Source organism: Cynocephalus volans, chromosome 4 (assembly GCF_027409185.1).
Source record: "Cynocephalus volans isolate mCynVol1 chromosome 4, mCynVol1.pri, whole genome shotgun sequence".
Classification (NCBI taxonomy): domain Eukaryota; kingdom Metazoa; phylum Chordata; class Mammalia; order Dermoptera; family Cynocephalidae; genus Cynocephalus; species Cynocephalus volans.
In genome coordinates, this window is record NC_084463.1 from 103,862,897 (window position 1) to 103,882,978 (window position 20,082).

Here is a 20,082-nt window from a genome sequence, read left to right on the forward strand (position 1 = left end):
CCTTATGAGAAAGGAAGTTATTATAATTACCTCCAGGCTTATTCTGCAGCTAAGGAAACTGAAGAACAGAGAGGTAGGTCATTTTCCTATGATCACACTGCCTGTATGTTGCACAGCTAATTACCTTTTAGTTGATAATCAGAAGTTTATTATTTTGCCAAAGCATAGCTGAAACCAAGGAAACCTGTGAGCATTATGCCCAAATCTTCCTCCCCTTACTCTAACCTAATCCTGCCGAAAACACATAAGTGACCTTACAAACTCAAACTTCTTAATGATGCGTTCACGGATTTGGTTGGTCTTGATGCTGTAGACAATGGGGTTTATGAGGGGTGGTGCCAGCAGATACACATAAGACATGAGGAGGTGTACAATGTGTGGCAGATGTTCACCAAAGCGATGCACAAGAGACAAGCCGATCATGGGGATGTAGAAGAGCAGCACAGCACAGATGTGGGAGACGCAGGTATTGAAGGCCCGAAGTCTCTCCTGATGGGAGGCAATGCTCAGCACAGTGCGCAGGATAAGGGCATATGAGAGGAAGATGAGCAGGGAGTCCACACCCACGGTGCAGGCCACAACAAAGAGCCCATAGATGTGATTGACAACGATGCTCGAGCAGGCCAACTTCATGATCTCCAGGTGCAGGCAGTAGGAATGGGCCAGCACGTGGGAACGGCAGTACTGGAAGCGCTTAAGGAGGAATGGCAAGGGAAGGATGAGGAGAGCACTTCTAAGCACCGCGCTCAGTCCCATCTTGACAATACATGCACGTGTCAGGATGGTGGAGTAATGCAGTGGGTTGCAAATGGCGACATAGCGGTCAATGGACATGGACAATAGAACTGAGGACTCCACTAGAGACAATGTATGAATGAAGAAGAGCTGAGTGAAGCAGGCAGGGATGCCAATCTCTCTGGCATCAAACCAGAAGATGCCCAGCACAGTGGGCAGTGTGGAAAGGCAAAGGCCCAGGTCTGTGAAGGCCAGCATGGCCAAGAAATAGTACATGGGTTCATGGAGGGTGACATCAGTACGGATGATGTGGAGGATGGTAAGATTCCCCAAAATAACTGTCATGTAAATGGAGCAGAAGGGAATAGAGAGCCAGCCGTGGAGATCTTCCATACCTTGAAAGCCTGTCAGAAAGAAAGTGGCTTTTTGGAGGCTGCTATTATCAGGGATTGTCATGGCTCTGTAATCTTGGATTCGCCAACCCTCAATATAAAATGAGATTCTTGGATAGTGACAGGGCTGAATTCTCGCTCACCTAAGTGTCCCCAAGCCAATGAGTCAGGAAAGGTTTGTAGAGGACGGGCACCTGATCTATTAGCCTTTTCTAGAGGGTCTAGGAAGGGAATTTTTACAGCAGATTATTATAGCCTCTGGAAGCCATGTGATATAGCCTTACGGTGGTATGTCCACCAGTAGTAGCCTCTCAAGGCTTAACAAAGTCACGTAAGGTGGCATTTTCTTCATATGTTCCTTCCTAATAATTTCTCCAGTTCAATCACTAAAACATTAAAAATCTGTATCATGGACTTGTATATGGGGAATTGGCACTACAGATCATTTTATATAACTATGTACTAGGATCAGGTGTATATAATGTGCCTTTAGAAATATTTGTAATTTGGGGATTTTGTTTCAATCCACAGTGCCTAGCCCACAGGGGAAACCAGAGGAAGTGTTCAGTAAAAGCTTGTTAAACTCTTTGAGCTTCCAACTTGGGACCATAGCAATGCCTCGCCTGAATCTATGTAATAGTTCTTGGTGGGCGAAGAGGTCAATGGTAGTGTGCAACTCTGAAGCCTGGAACTGAAGAATATCAGAAGAAGCTGGGACCTTAGAAAACAAATCATTCTAGGAGAGGGGGCTTTAGGACTTAGTTCTGAGAGACACCAAGGGAGATGTGTGTCTCCAATATCATGGCAGTTAAGTCAGGCCTAGATTTAGAGACGAAGATGAAGAAAAGGTGCACCTCAGGTCTGAAGCACAAGGAGCAAAGAAGAGAAATCTGAAATAAGCAAGAATAGCCTTTAATCTTTTGCTTAAAATGATAAAATTAAAGCTGAAGGTAGAGTGAGTTTTGCCTCTGGGGCTTGGATCTATTTGACTTCCAAGTATTGGTCTGTTCGTATAATAACTGGGCTGAGTTCTCCTTTGCTCTGCCTTCAGAACTTTTATTTGATTACATTGTAAAATGCTCTATAGTGATCTATGCATATAAGTATAGTGTGACTACTATATTGATTATCACATACACTGAAAAGCTTAAAATAGATGATACTTATTAAATATGTTATGTACCTGTTGCTTTTCTAAATGCCTAATGTGTATGATGTCATTTGACTGACACCTATTCATCAGATAGGTTCCACCCTTAGGAGGATAATACAGGAGAAAAAATTGCTGCACAGAAAGGTAAAGAGACCAGAGTAAGGTTAAAGAGCAAGTATGGCTTGAGAATGGACTGTAAACCCATTGTCCAAACTCCAGAGTCCTCATTATTGGCCTTTACAGCCTTTACACCATATTTCCTACTACTGTTGCATAGCACACAGCTGTGACAAAAGTCAGACAATTAAAAAGTAAATTTAAAAAACTTGTAAGTTTCCTGACTTTGGCAAGTCTGTGGATAGCCATTTCCATTGTATGAATAATATTAGATGAGCCAAAGTGGATAATGACAGAGAGGAAACATGTTTTGGGGACCAAGTTCAGTTTGGGACATGTTGAACCTAAATTTAGAAAGGAATTCTTGGGGAGAGTGTCTAAAGATATTATATGTAGTGATCTTCGGTTTGGGTGATGGCTTGAGTTATAGGATATCTGCTATGAATACGGAAAAAAATTGCTGGAGATGCAGTTGTGAAAGGAAGGACAGGGGCCCCATTTATAACACTGGAGAAGGTTTTAAAGGATGATAGAACATAATATCAGAGCTAGAAAACAGACAGAGAATAGGGAATCAGAGGAACAGCATGAAAATAGTAGTATGTATGTCAATAAAGTAAGTCACCACCATTGACTACAAAAAAGAGATGAAGTAGGATAAGGATTTTTAAGAAGTCATTGTACGTATGATGGTGAGGTCAACGTTGATTTTTCAGAGAATGTTTCAGTAGACTGGAGAAGGATTACAAAGGCTTAAATTACCAGTGGGTGGGAGGAATAAGTAAAAACATCTATTTTCTGTGTAATTTTTTCTCTAAGAGAAAATATACAGATGGGTGAGGATATCAGTGTTTTTTTAAAGGAAGAAAAACAGGGGGTTGAGAATATTCTTTCAAAAGGCTTCCTTTCTGTCACTAATGTAGAGGGACACTGAAGGGCTGAGGGTGAAGAGAGAATAGAAGTCCCTATACAGCTTTTGTCACCTACATTTCATATCAAAATAAATAATAATAAGATAATAATACAAAAATGAGTATTTAATAAAACTTCTTATTTTATGCTTCAAATGGAGAAATAAGAAAAGGATATAAAGAGGGACATCTAGAAAAAAAGAAGGAAAGGTGTGCAGACTTGGAGAGGAGGTAGGCTATGAAGGAAAAGGTGAATATAATAGGATTTGGAAAGTAAACTATGGGCAGCATAGGCAGCAAGGCAAGCCTGTTCTGATATTGTGAACATTGATTGAGAGAGAAAATGGCAACAGAATTTTTGTAAGAAATAACAATAAAGAAAATTTCCCATTTGCTCAGGAGAGATGCAAACTAGAGGTTAAAGGTACGTATGGATTTTCAGCCAGCAGACTCACAATGAAGCTGGCTTCCATGCATCTTACTTTGAGGTGCTTTAGGGAGTTTGAGAAATAGAAAAAACATTTAGAGGTCATTTATTGCATGCCTACATTTACAAACAAGAGATAGTCATGCTGTCTAACTAGTGAGGAGCTGTATCGGTAGTATTCCACCCCAGCTATTATCTCACCTTCCAAATACAGTCTGTGCATATTATAATTTGGGTATAGATAAGAGGCAAATGTGCAAGCTTCAAGAAGCAGAAAAAGATAAAAGCAAGACATGACTAGCACCAGAGAGACAAAATTGTTGTGTCACTAGAGCTCACAATCCTGGCACAGATTTGAAAGAGAATAAAGTTTGCTGAATGAATGTATGAGTAAATAGGTGAAAAGAAAGATGAGATGCATTAGGGATTAAACATAATAATTTCTAGTGCAGCTACTCTACACTTTTTTTCTCAATGGCACTCACCTCCAGATCAATGGATTAGAGAAGTGGTCAGCTGATTCTTCCACTAGAGTGCTTGCTATACCCTTGATCCTCCCTTGAGCTCTAATTTACTGAAATAAAGGGATGTCATCTTAGGGTTTATGACAGAGACAGAGAAGAGATAGGCTGAGCAATAATTCCGATGATACTCTGACTCCCTCTGACTTGCATTCCTCATATAATTACACACAAAGGTGTTTACTATTACAAGCATCTGTGTTGGTGACAGTCTGCAATATTACTCCCAAGGACAATCACGACCTTATATTAGTATAGAGATTGATTGTTACAAAGTGCTGCCAAATCCACTTTAGTATTTCATTATCATTACATAATTTTAAGCAAGGGAAGGTAGAGATTACAATTTCAGTTTTAAAGATTAAGGAACTAGTGCTCCAAATGATATGAAAGGAGATAAAAGGAAGCAAGAATTACACAAAATGATGAACATGACTCTTACAAGATCACACACAGTGACAAAGCTAGGACTAGAGCCACAGGTCTCCTATCCTGAGTCCATCAGCCACTCAGAACTGCTTTGACTAACGTGATGCGGGGATTTAGCAAGTGGCTGAGACTGAGAGCTCAGTGAATGGCCCTGGTTCTACGTGCTCAGTCATCTCAGTGTTATCGACTGTTCTCTAAGTGATTCTGCTTGTGATACATACCTGAGCACCAACAGCTGGAGAGAAAAGGGCTTGGAGGGCATATTTCCATCTAGAACCCAGATTGGATGGTAGCATAGCTGCAAGAATACTCTCTGTTTAAAACTCAGGGTCTTTTTGAAGAGCCCAGTAGTTCTCCTCAGAGGCCTTTACTAAGGCTGAGAACTCCCTGGAGAGTTCTCATGGCTCTCAGCTGAGGATGGAGGCCATGAGAGGCTGAGAAACTCCAATATCTGAGGGGTGAGGTAAAAAAAAAAAAAAAAAAAAAAAAAAAAAAAAAGCAAGTGAAATAAAAAATTTTTAAAAAGTTGATCTTGTAGAAGTGCAGAGTAGAATAACGGTTACCAGAGACTAGTAAGGGTAGGGGGAGGGGGATAGGAAGAAGATGGTCAATGGATGCAACATTACAGCTAATGGGAAGAATAAGTTCTGTGTTCTATACCTCTATAGGGAGACTACAGTTAACAACACTTTACTGTATAATTTCAAATAGCTAGTAGAGAGGATGTTGAGTGTTGCCAACAGAAAGAAATGAGGTGATGGATATGCTAACTAACCTGATTTGATCATTGGACATTGTATGCATGTATCCAAATATCACAATTCACCTCATAAATATCTACCTTTATTCTGTCAATTAGAAAAAATAAATTTAATACAAGAAGAGGGGAAATCTATCCTGTCTGTGTGCAATATATATCTTCAAGATGTTAGGATGTTCCGAGTTATGAATTTCATGTTTTGAAACTAGATAAGAAAGACCTAGCTAGGCCTGGAGAGCAGTATCGCAGAAAAGAGAGGGAAAGAAAGAGAGAGAAAGAAAGGAGAGAGAGAGGGGCAGCAGATAAAGCTGATTTCAACCTTATGTCTTTTACTTTACACTTTTCTAGCCATGTGACCATGTCTAGCTTTCTAGACATAAGACCATGTGACTGAGGGCAAATTACTTAATCTCTCTGGGATTGTTTCTTCATGTTTTAAAAAGGAACCTCTCCCCTCTTTTTATTTTACACAGATATTAGTACTATTAGGCATTTTCATCTGTTTTAGAGTCAACTGTTGGTGTGATTTGACTTGAGTTTAGGGAGGAAGAGAGTCCTCCTGGGCCTTCAATCTTAAGCTGTAGACCTCTTAATTAATGTTGGTCATTCTTTGTGTTTTCACCCCCGTGCACATGTGGTTTAGGTGATAATTCAAAAATCCACACTCCAAATATCAGTTGAATACCTTCAAATAGTTCACCAACCCATTTTAACTACTGACGTATATTTGAATAAACATCCGAACAGAATTGCTGATATTTAATAGACTCTTAGTAAACATAATTGTTAAAATAATTAGTAGAGTGATCATGATCCTCGTTTACCAATACTGAGCCCAATTTACGCTTGTTTTCTTGGTTTCTCAAACAATTTGGCATCTGCTCCAGATTTTTCATTTTTCCACAAAGTATTATAGATAACTGTGTTCAAATGTGCCAGGATGAGTCACTAGATCTCCACTTTGTACTTCAAGGTTCTGCTGTGGTTTCATTTAACGGCATGTGAGATGCTTGTGCAGTGATCACTGTTCTTACTTTAACACATTTCTAAATTTGAAAGATGACAAGGGGTATTCTATCTCTCTTTTCCAGTGCAATATTACTGAAGCTGTAAAGACAGTATGCAGGGTCCTCACTGACAAAATGAAATGTACTGGAATATAAGCATACAGATACAGCTAACGCCTTCCAGGTTCAATTGGAGATAGAAGAAGTACTTGACAATGCCGGCTCTTCCATATATTTATGTGAGACAGGATTCTAGAAGAATTCTCAGTCAGAAGCTACATAAAACCTTCTTGTAGAGGGCCTGGGTGAACTTTTGGCATTCAGTTCCTGGATTGGTAAACATCCCACTTAGCATTATCCTGCCTCAAATGCAGGTAGTGCATCTTTGCAGAAACCCCATTATCTGTAAATACTAGTTGCCTGAAGGGCTGGAGCGATTTGCTCATGTCCAGGGAGTAGACAAAAGAAGAAGAAAGGAAAAGACAAGAAATAAACAAACCTGTAATATGCGAAATGTAATATGTGAAAAGGTCTATGTGACATATAGACATAAATACAGATTTATATAGATGTAAATATATAAATTAATTTATATACACTCAATAAAAAGTAATGAGAACTGAGTAAGTTGTGGTAGCAATGGTGTGTAACTCTTAAAATGCTTTTCTTTTAATATAAGTCTATTTATAGGAGAGTAGCTATTAGCAGGGCAATTGAAAAAAATAGCAAAAATGTAGAAGGTGCACCAGGGCCCTGAAGAGGCAGGAAGATATGAAATTGAACTTTTAGGGGCTTGGATTAAGCTTTTATAGAGAGGAATGGCATTCCTCTTAGGAAGAAAAATGTGGTAAGTTGGTAAATACATACACTGTAGAAGGCTTTATGTCAGGTGGCAAAAAGTGGGAATAATTCATGTTTCATCCTCTTTAAAGGAGGAAGAACGAGAGTATGAAGCAGAGTAGGCAGACGAAAGAGGCGGATACATGATTGGTTCTTTACTCTCTCTACTCTACGCCATACCCTCATGCCTCCTTGGTCCCTGAGAGGAATGGATGTGAGAACTGAATAGGAATGCAAATTAATAATAGCATTCCAAGTCATATCTGATGATCTCCTGAGGCAGTAGTTATTGTGGCACCAGGCTGAACAACTTCAAAATGGTCTCCATCAGAGCTCAGCAATAAAGATGCATAGATACCTAGGTGAAGGTCTACACTAATCATTGTTTTCAGATTATGAATCTTATTATTAAACTAAAATATAGTAACTTTGGTCTGTGTTGGATTGAAAGCAGCTCCAAATTATTTATCGCATCCCCATCCAGAGCTGGTATTTCTCCTTCCTTTAAATCTGAGCTGGTCTTCCTAATGTGTAACAATATAGATGCAGTGGAAATGACACTATAACTCTTCCAGGCATAGTCCTTAACAAGACTAGAAGCTTCCATCCTGCTTCCTGGAATGCTCTTTCTTGGAATCCAGCTGTGATGCTCTTAGAAGTCCAAGCCACTGAGGCCATATGCAGGAGCTCAGCTATACTCACCACTGACTACAAGCATTAACTGCCAACCATGGAAGTGAACCCTCTTCGAAGTATAGGTTCACTACAGCCCCAGTGAAGCTGCCCTTCTGGTGCCATGTGGAGTAAAGACAAGACAGTTGATTTATTCTCAGTCTGAACAGAGTCCCCAAAGTCACTTTCTCAACCTCTTTGACCTCTTAGCTTTACTCACTACTCTCCTTTGTCAAAATAAACATCATTTTCACTGTCTTGTCATCCTCTCAAGTGTAGTTATTCATGGGATAAAAACAAAAGTGCGTTGCCTTGTTTACAATTCTAAGATGGATATATAGGCATTGAAGCATATGTTGGACACAGAAAAAAAATGTTAAACAAAGACATGAATGAGCCGCAAGAAACTCATTTCTCTATGATGTTAAAGGGTAAGTATGGCTTTCTAAAATGTTACAGAAAGCTGAAAATGCTAGTGTGGAATAACAGAAGGAGAATGTAAGGAAGTATTGGAGAAGAAACTAATAAAATATGAAGTGAGTATTATAAGTTGAGGATTGAGCATGACAATGTGTATGTGTGTGTGTAACTTTTAGGACTCTATATATGTTCTCTTGATGTTTGTTAAGTGTTCATTCATTTATTTATTCAAAATTATTTTAGTGCTTGCTATGTGCCACTCACTGTGCTGGTAGCTGGCATAAAGTAATGAACAAGACAGTCACTGGTCTCTTGGAACTCATATTTTAACACAAAATAATTGTGTAATGTCTTCTAGAAAGTAAGTTATGCATGCACAAATGATCCATAGTATTCCAGGATTACAAGGTAATATACATGACATGTAAAATGATTAATAAAGGCAGAAAGATTGACATTCAGAAGTAAAAATACCTATCTAGGCTGAAGATGGTCAGAAAAGGCTTCACAATGAAAATGTGATCTTACCTGAATGGAAGATTGAGGAAAGTAAGATCTTTATTAATTTTCTTTTAAATCATAAAAAAGATGCTCCTTAGATAATTAATCATAATTACCTGATTCTAAGAGGTGGGAGTAAACTATATATGAGGAAAAGGTTTTAAACTCAATAACCAGAGTTAAGTATGTGCAAATGAGAAAAGAAATGTGTTTTTGTTTGTTTGTTTGTTTGTTTTTACAAAGGCCACTAAAATAGACGATGTAGGTATGGTCATTTGGGGTTCTTTTTAAAAAAATACCCTTGGTAATAATAATAATGATTTGTATGTTTCCAGAATAATAGCATTTATAGTTTTAATTTATTTCTAAATATGTTGTTGATATATAGATATTAAAATTAGTGAGTATGTGCAGGATGTTCTGGAAATAGACCAACTACATTATCATGAACCTTAAGAAAAACCCCAGAAACACTCTAGCCCTTCTTGTAATAGATTTTATATTTGCTAGGAAAATGAAAAAATGTACGGGAACAATTTGTTTAAGACAGACATTGATATTGGTACTTTTTTCATATTATTTCATTGGCATATATTCTAAAATACAAGAAAAGAAGCTTCCAGTCTCTCTTTTAGGCTCAAAGTTTTGGATGTACAATCTGAGAATCAGAGACCTGAAGAAATTTTTTTCAAGACTACAGGGATACTTAGGGTACTGAGTATCAAAAGCCGTTTGCTCTATAAGCTCTATCTGACTATAAGACCCAAGACCATTTCGCTGTATCATGTTTTCTACAAGCTAAATATTACAAGCTTATTTCATTATCACTATACATTTATTACCTTTCTCATTCCTTTGATCAACTTCTTTTTGAACAAAGTTTCCCCACCACCTTTTCTCGGATTTGACGGGTCTTCACACAGTATACTATGGGATTCATCAGGGGTGGCACCAGCAGAAATACATCAGCCATGAGGATGTGGATCATAGGAGACACGTCCTTGGCAAAACGGTGTAGCATCGCTGCACTCAGCATGGGCACGTAGAAGATGAGCACAGCACACATATGAGAGATACAGGTGTTGAGGGCCTTGACCTGCTCTCTGGGGGATGCAATTCCCACTACAGTCTTTAAGATCATTATGTAGGAGAAAGTAATAAACACCAAATCCAGCATGGTAGAAAGTGCAGCACAGAGTCCATAGACAATATTGATTCTGTTGTCAGAGCATGCCAGCTTCATGACATCCTGGTGGAGACAATAGGAATGGGAGAGCAGGTTTTGATGACAGTATCTCAGCCTTTGCAAGAGAAAGGGCAGTGGAAGGATCAAACAAACATTCTTGGATGTCAGAAAGACCCCTGTTTTGATAACTCTGGAACTGGTTAAGATTGTGCTATATCTCAAAGGGTTGTGGATTGCCACGTATCGGTCAAATGCCATTACAGACAGCACAGAGGCTTCAGTGACTGTGAACAGATGGATAAAAAACTCCTGTGCAAAGCATGCAGCTGCATGAATTTCGTGGATACTGAAGAGGAATAGCCCCAAAGTAGTGGGCAAGGAAGAGAGTGACAACCCCAGGTCAGAGAAACAGAGCATGGACAGGAAATAGTACATGGGTTCATGGAGACTTCGCTCTGTCTTGATAAAGAAGAGGATGGTGAAATTACCCAGGAAAGAAAGAAGGTACACGAATGAGAAAGGAATGGATACCCAGATGTGACTCTTCTCCAGTCCAGGAATCCCGATGAGGAGGAATCTAAGAACTTCAACTTGTGTGTTGTTAAGAGAAGACATGACACACAGAAAGATATTTAACTAGGTGCTTACCTCAGAGCAATTGGAAATTTCCTGAATGGAGTTATAGCAGAAGATATCCTTTCTGGTACAATGTATGCCATAGATACTAAAAGGACTAGCAAATACGTCTTAGGAGACAGTCAAATGTCTATGTTTCTACTATCAGTTCAGACTGTATAAAAAAAATTTAACATGGAAAAAAAAAAGGAGAAGAATATGATTTGCTTCCTCATTCAGGTGTTTCATTTTGTTAAAGTGTCAATCAACTTGTACCTTGCATATTTAACAATTCCAGACAATCCTTTGACTACAAGAAAGTACTCAGGTCCCAGTCTCATAAAACCAGGTCTCCAATTTTATGGCTCTCTTATCTCACTTTTGTAAAAGCTTCTTGAGCAAAGGAAATAAAATCTTGAAGGGAAAGGCAAAGTTTACTGTGGATTAGAGTGGAGATACATAAATTATTCCATACTATATTCATACCTTATATCTCTATAGGAAGAATATGTAAATTAATGGCAGATTGGAAGTTCATAATTATATAGTCTTTGAGTTAAAAAGGACCTTTAGAAAATATGTAGTCTTACCCTCCTACCTATACAGAAAGCACCCTAAATTATGCTGAATAGGTAGTCATCAGCTAAGACATCCTAACTTATTTCCGGTATTAGTATATTAACTAATACCTAAAAGCTTTCTGCTTCATGATTGAAAACTCCATTTGTTTTTCTTCCTGGAATTGAGTCCATATATGTTTTTTAAAAATTCCATCTTCTTTTCTCTGCAGGTACATAATCTAGGACCATTTACACAAAATATTTTCTTTATTATTTTCCTTATTATTATTTGATTAATGTCTGTCTTCTCCTACTACTAGAATATAAGGGTAGGTAATCATGGCCACACTGGTTAGTACTTCATTTTTAGTACCTAGCATAGGAAGTGGAATTTAGTTGTAGCTCCTTAATTATTTATTTAATTGAATATAATTTCCAGGAGTTGAGGACAGTAATATTTTTCTCCATTTTTCAGGCTAAACTTCATCTTTTCCATTAAATAACATGTGCATTATTTTTGTCTAGTTTTTTAAATTCTTTATTCTGTGGTCCTCAAACAACAACAAATTATTAGTCCTCCTTAAAGTATCAAAACCAGTTTCTTTGTCCAAGAGAGTGGCTATCTTTTCCAAAGTCATTACCTTTATAGGCTTTATTTTCCATTTGTTTAATGACCTGGGAATTATTGACTCTACTTTTAATCATCCACACAATTTCTTCTCATTTTTAATTACCTGTCAAGTTTGGTTCTTAGATTTTTCTAAGTATATTGAGAGTGTGGGAGAACATCGGCTTCTAGGAAAGTATAATCTCTTAGTGTTTCTGTGTCATACCGTCTACTTTGCTGCTGGATTTTTCTCTTGTTCACAACCTGTAAATGGATGAGTGCCCAGAATACTGTTCAAAGAACTGGTTCTATTGGGAACCTATAGCTTATTAAGGATAAATATTTGTAACTTAAGAGAAACGCCAAGGCTGCAGATAATGACATGATATTCAACATTTTATGAGTTCATCCATTTTCTAAAACTCCTTATCAGAGCCACATTATTTACTTTTTTAGCTGTGCTAGCTATGGCTAAAATAATCTTATGTTAGTAGACTCATTTGTTTTTTGGCATTTGTCTCACCATTGTCTTAAAGATTGCACTGTTTTTTAGAAGTAATCACTTCTACTGAGCTTTAATTCAAATATACAAGATAAACACATAAATTTAATTACTTATTATATGTTATTATATTTTAACTTTTGGATACTAATATGTCATTCTGCTAGATGGTTTATATAGATTTTCTCATTTATGTCATGTTATTATCTTGTTCATTTCATAGGTAAGGAAAAAAGTCTTGGAGAGATATAATAACTTGTCCAAGCTCATTTATCTGCCTACAAACAGATATAAAAAAGAAGAACCATGTGTTTTTTGAGATATATATCCTCACACACGTCATACAGACTGGGCATTTCTAAGACTTCCTCAGATACACTCCCACTAACATGTACACTTTGTCTTTCCTTGAAAGTTTTACAATAGTCTCTCAATCTTCCTGGTATCTTTCGAATTGCTTTTGTTAATTTTAACATCAAGTCCATCCTGTCAGAATCCAAACAGATATATTATGAAATGCAAATTATGTCAGATATCCTGAAAGAGTAGATTTATACCTTACCTTTTGCTTATGTGTATGTGCTTTAATATTAATGTGACACTCCACCCTGAAGTCAATGGTAAGAAAGAAGTTAGAAACAGGGAAGAATCCTTTAAACCTCCCTGCTTTGCTTGTAAGCACTGTCTTATGAAGGCCAGGGGGCCCCCAGAGATGGCTTCAAGCAAGAGCTGTTTGAAGAATAACGCCATACTTCATAGAAAATCTTCTAAGGGTTTACTCAAGGGACACAAATATAGGACTGAGCTCATAATGCAGGATCAGAATGAGGAAACAAGTGTGATCAGAATTTGAGGGTCATATTCAGACTCAACAGATATTTATCAACTCTTGATCTAGGCATTTTTTTGCCTAGCTATGAGTAGCCAGTACATCCAGAGGCAGGTCAGCTAGTTGTTTTATAGTCTTAAGTTTTGGAAGAGATCAGACCATCGATATTACATATTAGTTTTCTTCCAACTTGAAATTATACTCTCCTGTGTGCTTATTGACCATTTAGATTTCTTCTTTTTAAAGCACCTGTTCAAGTGTTTTGTCCTTTTCCTGTTGGATTATATGTCTTTTCCACATTGATTTGCAAAAATTTTTATATGTAAGATAAGCCTTTTGTTAAAATTAAGTATGGCATATATCTTCTCTCAGTTTATCACTTGCCTATTTAGTCTTTTGATTAATACTGTTTATTTAATCAATGGAATCAGCCATACTAGGTTATGTAGATTTACGTTACATTTACTTTGTAGACAGGAGATTCTCTTTATAACAAATGAGCAAACCATGGGTCAGCAACCACAGGTAGCCAGATCGTCTTAAGTGCAAAACATATCTAATTTATCTAATATAATAATCTTATGCTCTAATTACAGATGTGGAAATTAGAGAAAAATTCACTATGGCTTTTTACTTTTCATCTGTAATCCTTTTATGCTCCCCTATTTCCATTAATACACAAACACACACCAGTTCTTACACACTTGGTAACAATAAAGTGCTTTAATACAGTGCTTCTTAAACATTAATGTGAAAAGGACTCATCTGAAGAGTTCATTAAAATAAATGTTTTGATTCAGTAGATATTGAGTGGGTCATAAATTACTGTATTTTTAAGAAGCTCTTAGTTGATACTGATGATGGTGGTCCAAGTACCATACTTTAAGACATAGTGCTTGATTGAGTACTCTACTATATGGTTCTGGTAGATGGAAGCAAAGCTGTCAATCATGCTTCATTTGTTTGGGAGATGATTAGTTTTGTCTAAAAAGGAAAAAGCATAAATAAATAGATAGATAGATAGATAGATAAAGTATGTCCTTGCTGCAAGTTTTTTTTTAATTGACATATTATAATTGTACATGTTTAGTGGGTACAATTCGATGTTTGACACATGTATACATTGTATAATGATCAAATCAGGGTAGTTAGCATAGTCATCCCTCATGCATTTATCATTTTTTTGAGGTGATAACATTCAAAAACCTCTCTTTAGGCTATTTTATAGTATACAATAACTTAATGTTAACCATAGTCATTCCACTGTGCAATAAATAGAACATCAAAACTTATTTCCTCTATCTAATTTTAGTTTTTTACCTGTTGATCAATGTCTCCCCATCCTTCTTTCACCTATCCTCTCCCCAGCCTCCGGTAACCACCATTCTCCTCCATACTTCTGTGAGACAACTTATTTTTAGATTCCATGTATGAGTGAGATCTTGCAGTATTTGCCTTTCTGTGTCTGCCTTATTTCTCTTAACATAACGTTCTCCAGTTTCATTCATTTTGTTTCAGACAACAGGATATTTTTTACAGCTGAATAGTATTCCATTGTGTAGATTTTCTTTATCCATTCATCTGTTGCTGGGCATTTAGTTTGATTCCACGTCTTAGCTATTGTGAATGGCACTCCAATAAACATAAGGGTGCAGGTATCTCCCTGAAATATTGATTTCATTTCCTTTGGATATATGATGGTACATTAAAAAGTTCATGGAAAGATTCATAGTATATTTTAATTCTATTTGCCCACAAACTTTCTGAAGTACTTTTGTATAACCAGTAGTGGAATTGCTAGATCATATGGTAGTTCTGTTTTTAATTTTTTGAGGAACCTCAATACTGTTTTCCATAATGACTGTACTAATTTACATCCTACTAGGAATGTGTAAGGGCTCCCTTTTCTCCACATTCTCACCAACACTTGTTTTCATTTGTCTTTTTTTATAATAACCATTCTAACTGGAGTAGAGTGAAGTGGTATCTCATTTTGGTTTTGCTTTGCATTTCCCTGATGATTGCTGATGTTGACCATTTTTTTATATACCTGTCAGCCATTTATAGGACTTCTTACAAGAAATGTCAATTAAGGTCTTTTGCCCATTGTTTAAATGAGTTATTTGATTTTTTTGATGTTAAATTCTTTCTGTATTCTGGATATTAACCACTTGTCAGATGTATAATTTGAAAATACTTTCTCCCATTTTGTACTTTCTCTTCTCACTCTGTTAATTGGTTCCTTTGTTGTACAAAAGCTTTTTTTTTTTTTTTTTTTTGTCTTTTTGTGACCAGCAGCACCACGCTCAGCCAGTGAGCGCACCGGCCATCCTTATATAGGATCCGAACCCACGGCAGGAGCACTGCTGCGCTCCCAGCACCACACTCTCCCGAGTGCACCACGGGGTCGGCCTGTACAAAAGCTTTTTAATTTGATGTAATCTCATTTGTCTATTTTTGCTTTTGTTGCCTGTGCTTTTGAGGTCTTATCTAAAAAATCTTTGCCCATCCCAAGGTCATGAATTGTTTTTCCTATGTGATTTTCTAGTTACTTTATACTTTCAGCTTTTACATATAAGTTTTTAATCCATTTAAAATTGATTTTTTTCTTGTAAAGTTGTTTGAGTTCCTTATACATTCTGGATATTAATACTTTGTCAGATATATATTTTGCAAATATTTTCTCCCACTCTGTTGGCTGTCTTTTAACTCTGTTAATTGTTTCTTTTGCTGTGCAGAAGCTTTTTAGTTTGATATAATCCCATTTGTTTATTTTTCCTTTGGTTGCCTGTGCTTTTGGGGTCGTATTCATGAAGTCTGTGTCCAGTCCTATTTCCTGAAGTGTTTCTCCTATGTTTTCTTTAAGAAGTTTTATTGTTTCAGGGTGTATATTTAAATCCTTAATCCATTTTGAGTTGATTTTAGTATATGGCGAGAGGTATGGATCTAGTTTCATTCTCCTGCATATGGATATCCAGTTATCCCAGCACCATTTGCTGAAGAGGCAGTCCCTTCCCCAGTGAATAGGCCTGGTGCCTCTGTCAAAGATCAGATGGCAGTAAATGTGTGGGTTGATTTCTAGATTCTCTATTCTATTCCATTGATCAGTGTGTCTGTTTTTATGCCAGTACCATACTGTTTTGGTTATTATAGCTTTGTAGTATTGCTTAAACTCGGGTAGTGTTATGCCTCCAGCTTTATTTTTTTTGCTCAGCATTGCTTTGGCTATGTGTGGTCTTTTATTATTCCATATAAATGTCTGTATAGTTTTTTCCATTTCTGAGAAAAATGTCTTTGGAATTTGGATGGGGATTGCATTGAATTTGTATATCACTTTGGGTAGTATGGACATTTTCACTATGTTGATTCTTCCAATCCAAGAGCATGGGATATCTTTCCATCTTCTTGTATCCTCTCTAATTTCTCTCAGCAGTGTTTTGTAGTTCTCGTTATAGAGATTTTTCACCTCCTTGGTTAACTCAATTCCTAAGTATTTTATTTTTTTTGGTGGCTATTGTAAATGGGCAGGCTTTCTTGATTTCTCGTTCTGCATGTTCACTATTGGAGAAAAGAAATGCTACTGATTTTTGTGTGTTGAGTTTGTATCCTGATACTGTGCTGAAATCATTTATCAACTCCAAGAGTTTTTTTGTAGAGGTTTTAGGCTGTTCGATATATAGGATCATGTCATCTGCAAACAGGGACAGTTTGACTTCATCTTTTCCAATCTGGATGCCCTTTATTTCCTTCTCTTCTCTGATTGCTCTGGCTAGTACTTCCAACACTATGTTGAATGGGAGTGGTGAGAGTGGGCATCCTTGTCTAGTTCCTGTTCTTAAAGGAAAAGCTTTCACCTTTTCCCCATTCAGGATGATATTGGCAGTGGGTTTGTCATAAATGGCTTTAATTATGTTGAGATACTTTCCCTCTAAAAACAAGCAACCCAATTAAAAAATGGGCAAAAGAGCTAAGTAGGCATTTCTCTATGGCAGATATACAAATGACCAACAGACATATGAAAAAATGCTCAACATCACTCATCATCCGGGAAATGCAAATCAAAACCACACTGAGATACCATCTAACCCCAGTTAGGATGGCTAAAATCCAAAAGACTCTGGACGATAAATGCTGGCGAGGTTGCGGAGAAAAAGGAACTCTCATACATTGTTGGTGGGACTGCAAAATGGTGCAGCCTCTATGGAAAATGGTATGGAGGTTCCTCAAACAATTGCAGATAGATCTACCATATGATCCAGGTATCCCACTGCTGGGAATATACCCAGAGGAATGGAAATCATCAAGTCGAAGGTATACCTGTTCCCCAATGTTCATTGCAGCACTCTTTACAATAGCCAAGAGTTGGGACCAGCCCAAATGTCCATCATCGGATGAGTGGATATGAAAAATGTGGTACATCTACACAATGGAATACTACTCAGCTATAAAAACGAACGAAATACTGCTATTTACAACAACATGGATGGACCTTGAGAGAATTATATTAAGTGAAACGAGTCAGGCACAGTAAGAGAAATACCACATGTTCTCACTTATTGGTGGGAGCTAAAAATTAATATATAAATTCACACACACACACACACACACACACACACACAGACACACACACACACACAAAACCAGGGGTGGGGAAGAAGATATAACAACCACAATTACTTGAAGTTGATACGACAAGGAAACAGAAAGGACATTGTTGAGGGGGAGGGAGAAAAGGGAGGAGGGAGGGAGGTTTTGGAAAGGGGCAACAATAATCAACCACAATATATATAGACAAAATAAAATTTAAAGTAAATAAATCAATAAATAAAATTGATTTTTGTATACAGTGAGAGACAGGGGCTTTCTATTTCCTCATAATTAAATCTTAGTAGGTTGTATGTGTCCAGGAATTTATCCATTTTTTCTAAGTTATCAAATTTGTTGGCATAGAGCTATACATAATAGTCTCCTATGGTCTTTTGTGTTTCTGAGGTATCAGTTGTAACATCTCCTTTTCATCTCTGATTTTATTAGAGTCTTCTCTTGTTCTTTCTTAGTCTAGCTAAAGATTTGTGAATTTTGTTTATCTCTTCAAAATAGCAACTCTTTGTTTCATTGATATTTTAAAATATCTTTCTAGTTTCTATTTTGTTCATTTCTGCTCTGAGTTTTATTCTTTTCCTTCTTCTAACAACTTTGGGTTCAGTTCATTCTTGCTTTTCTGGTTTCTTGAGGTGTATCATTAAGATGTTTATTAGAAATATTTCTTCTTTTTTGATATAGGCATTTATTGTTATAGACTTTGACCTTTGGACTTCTTTTGCTGTGTCCCATAGATTTTCGTATGATTCGATTCTCATCTGTATCAAAATTTTAAATTACCCTTTTAATTTCTTCATTAACTCATTGGTTATTTAGGAGCATGTTGTTTAATTTCCACTTATTTATAAAGTTTTAGAAGTTTTTATTGTTGTTGCTTTCCAGGTTCATACCATTGTGGTCAGAAAAAATACTTGACATAACCTCTGTCTTCTAAAATTTTTTTTAAAACTTATTTTGTGTCCTAACATATCATCTATCCTGGAGCATCTGTCATGTGTGATTGAGAAGAATGTGTATTCTGTAGTTGTTGAATGGAATGTTCTGTAAATATCTGTTAGGTCCATTTGGTCTAAGGTGCAATTTAAGCTCAATGTCTCTGTTGATTTTCTGTTTAGATTATCTGTCCATTGTTGAAAATGGAGGTCTGAAGTCTCCTGCTATTACTGTATTACAGTCTATCTTTCCCTTTAGATCTAATAATATTTGTTTATGTTTAGGTACTTTGATTTTAGTTGCATATATACTTAAAATTGTTATATCCTGTTGTTGAATTGATCCCTTTATCATTATATAATGACCTTCTTTATCTCTGTGTACTGTTGTTGACTTAATTTCTATTTTAAGTATGCCAAATCATGCTTGTTTTTAGTTTCTCTTTGTGTGGAATATCTTTTTCCATCACTTGACTTTCAGTTTATATTTGTCTCTGATGGTGTAGTGAGCCTCTTATAGTCAGTATATAGGTGTTTTTTTTTTTTTTCATCTAGCCACTCTATATCATTTAATTGAATAGTTTAATACACTTGCATTCAAGGTTATTACTGATAAGTAAGAACTTCTGCCATTTTGTTAATTGTGTTTCCAGTGTTTTCAGTTTTTGTTTTTTAACTTAAAACCCTAATGAGACTGCTGTCAAGAAGAGGAACACAATTGATGAAAATTATCTTTCTCTAATTAAGTTGACTAAGGACTGCTTCTGCTGTGTTAAAAAAAGCATTGTATTTTCTCTTACAGTTTAAAAATTATTTTTATTTCCATTTTCAGTTATACCTTATTTATTTATTTTTTTCTGCATTTTCTTTAGGAGTTCCTGGATATCTGTCTGCTCTTTCTTCCATTTCTGTCATTTTCCCCTCATTTTAGAGTGTTTGATTCCTGAGGAAAGTGTCTGGGCAGGTGTGATTGCTGGTCTCAACCCGCTCCCTCCTCTACAAGGTTCTTGACTCTGCCACAGGAAAAAATTCAAGAGCAGAGTAACAGTAGAAAGTGAAAATAGGTGCAGTACATAGAATAGGAAATACCAATTTCATAGCAAAAGTACAGCCTAGCTCTAGAGACTGAGTGGTGGGGCTGCACCAAGTTTTATACGAAGGTAGGAAATAAACACTTAAACTTTAGCACAAAGTGCAGACTGGCTTAAGAGAGTGAGCAGCAGCCTGCTAAAGGCAAGTTTAACACAATAAGTAAAGCATGCACACCTCCCAGTTGAAGTATGGGCTGATCCCAAAAGACTGAGCTACAGCCCATCTTCTCTCTGGATTCCACTTTTATAGTTTTGGCTATCTATACATATTCA

General features: G+C 36.7%; 2 protein-coding genes across 2 annotated transcripts; both read right to left on the bottom strand.

Annotated features, from left to right (window-relative positions):
* Positions 1-225: 225 nt before the first annotated feature.
* On the bottom strand, positions 226-1,191 carry LOC134377005 (olfactory receptor 51G1). Its single transcript, XM_063095616.1, has one exon. It carries the CDS (start codon positions 1,189-1,191, stop codon positions 226-228), a length of 966 nt encoding a protein of 321 aa, XP_062951686.1.
* An 8,553-nt stretch (positions 1,192-9,744) lies between these two features.
* Positions 9,745-10,686, bottom strand: LOC134377088 (olfactory receptor 51A4-like). Its single transcript, XM_063095703.1, has one exon. The coding sequence runs from the start codon at positions 10,684-10,686 to the stop codon at positions 9,745-9,747; it is 942 nt and encodes a 313-aa protein (XP_062951773.1).
* Positions 10,687-20,082: the final 9,396 nt, after the last annotated feature.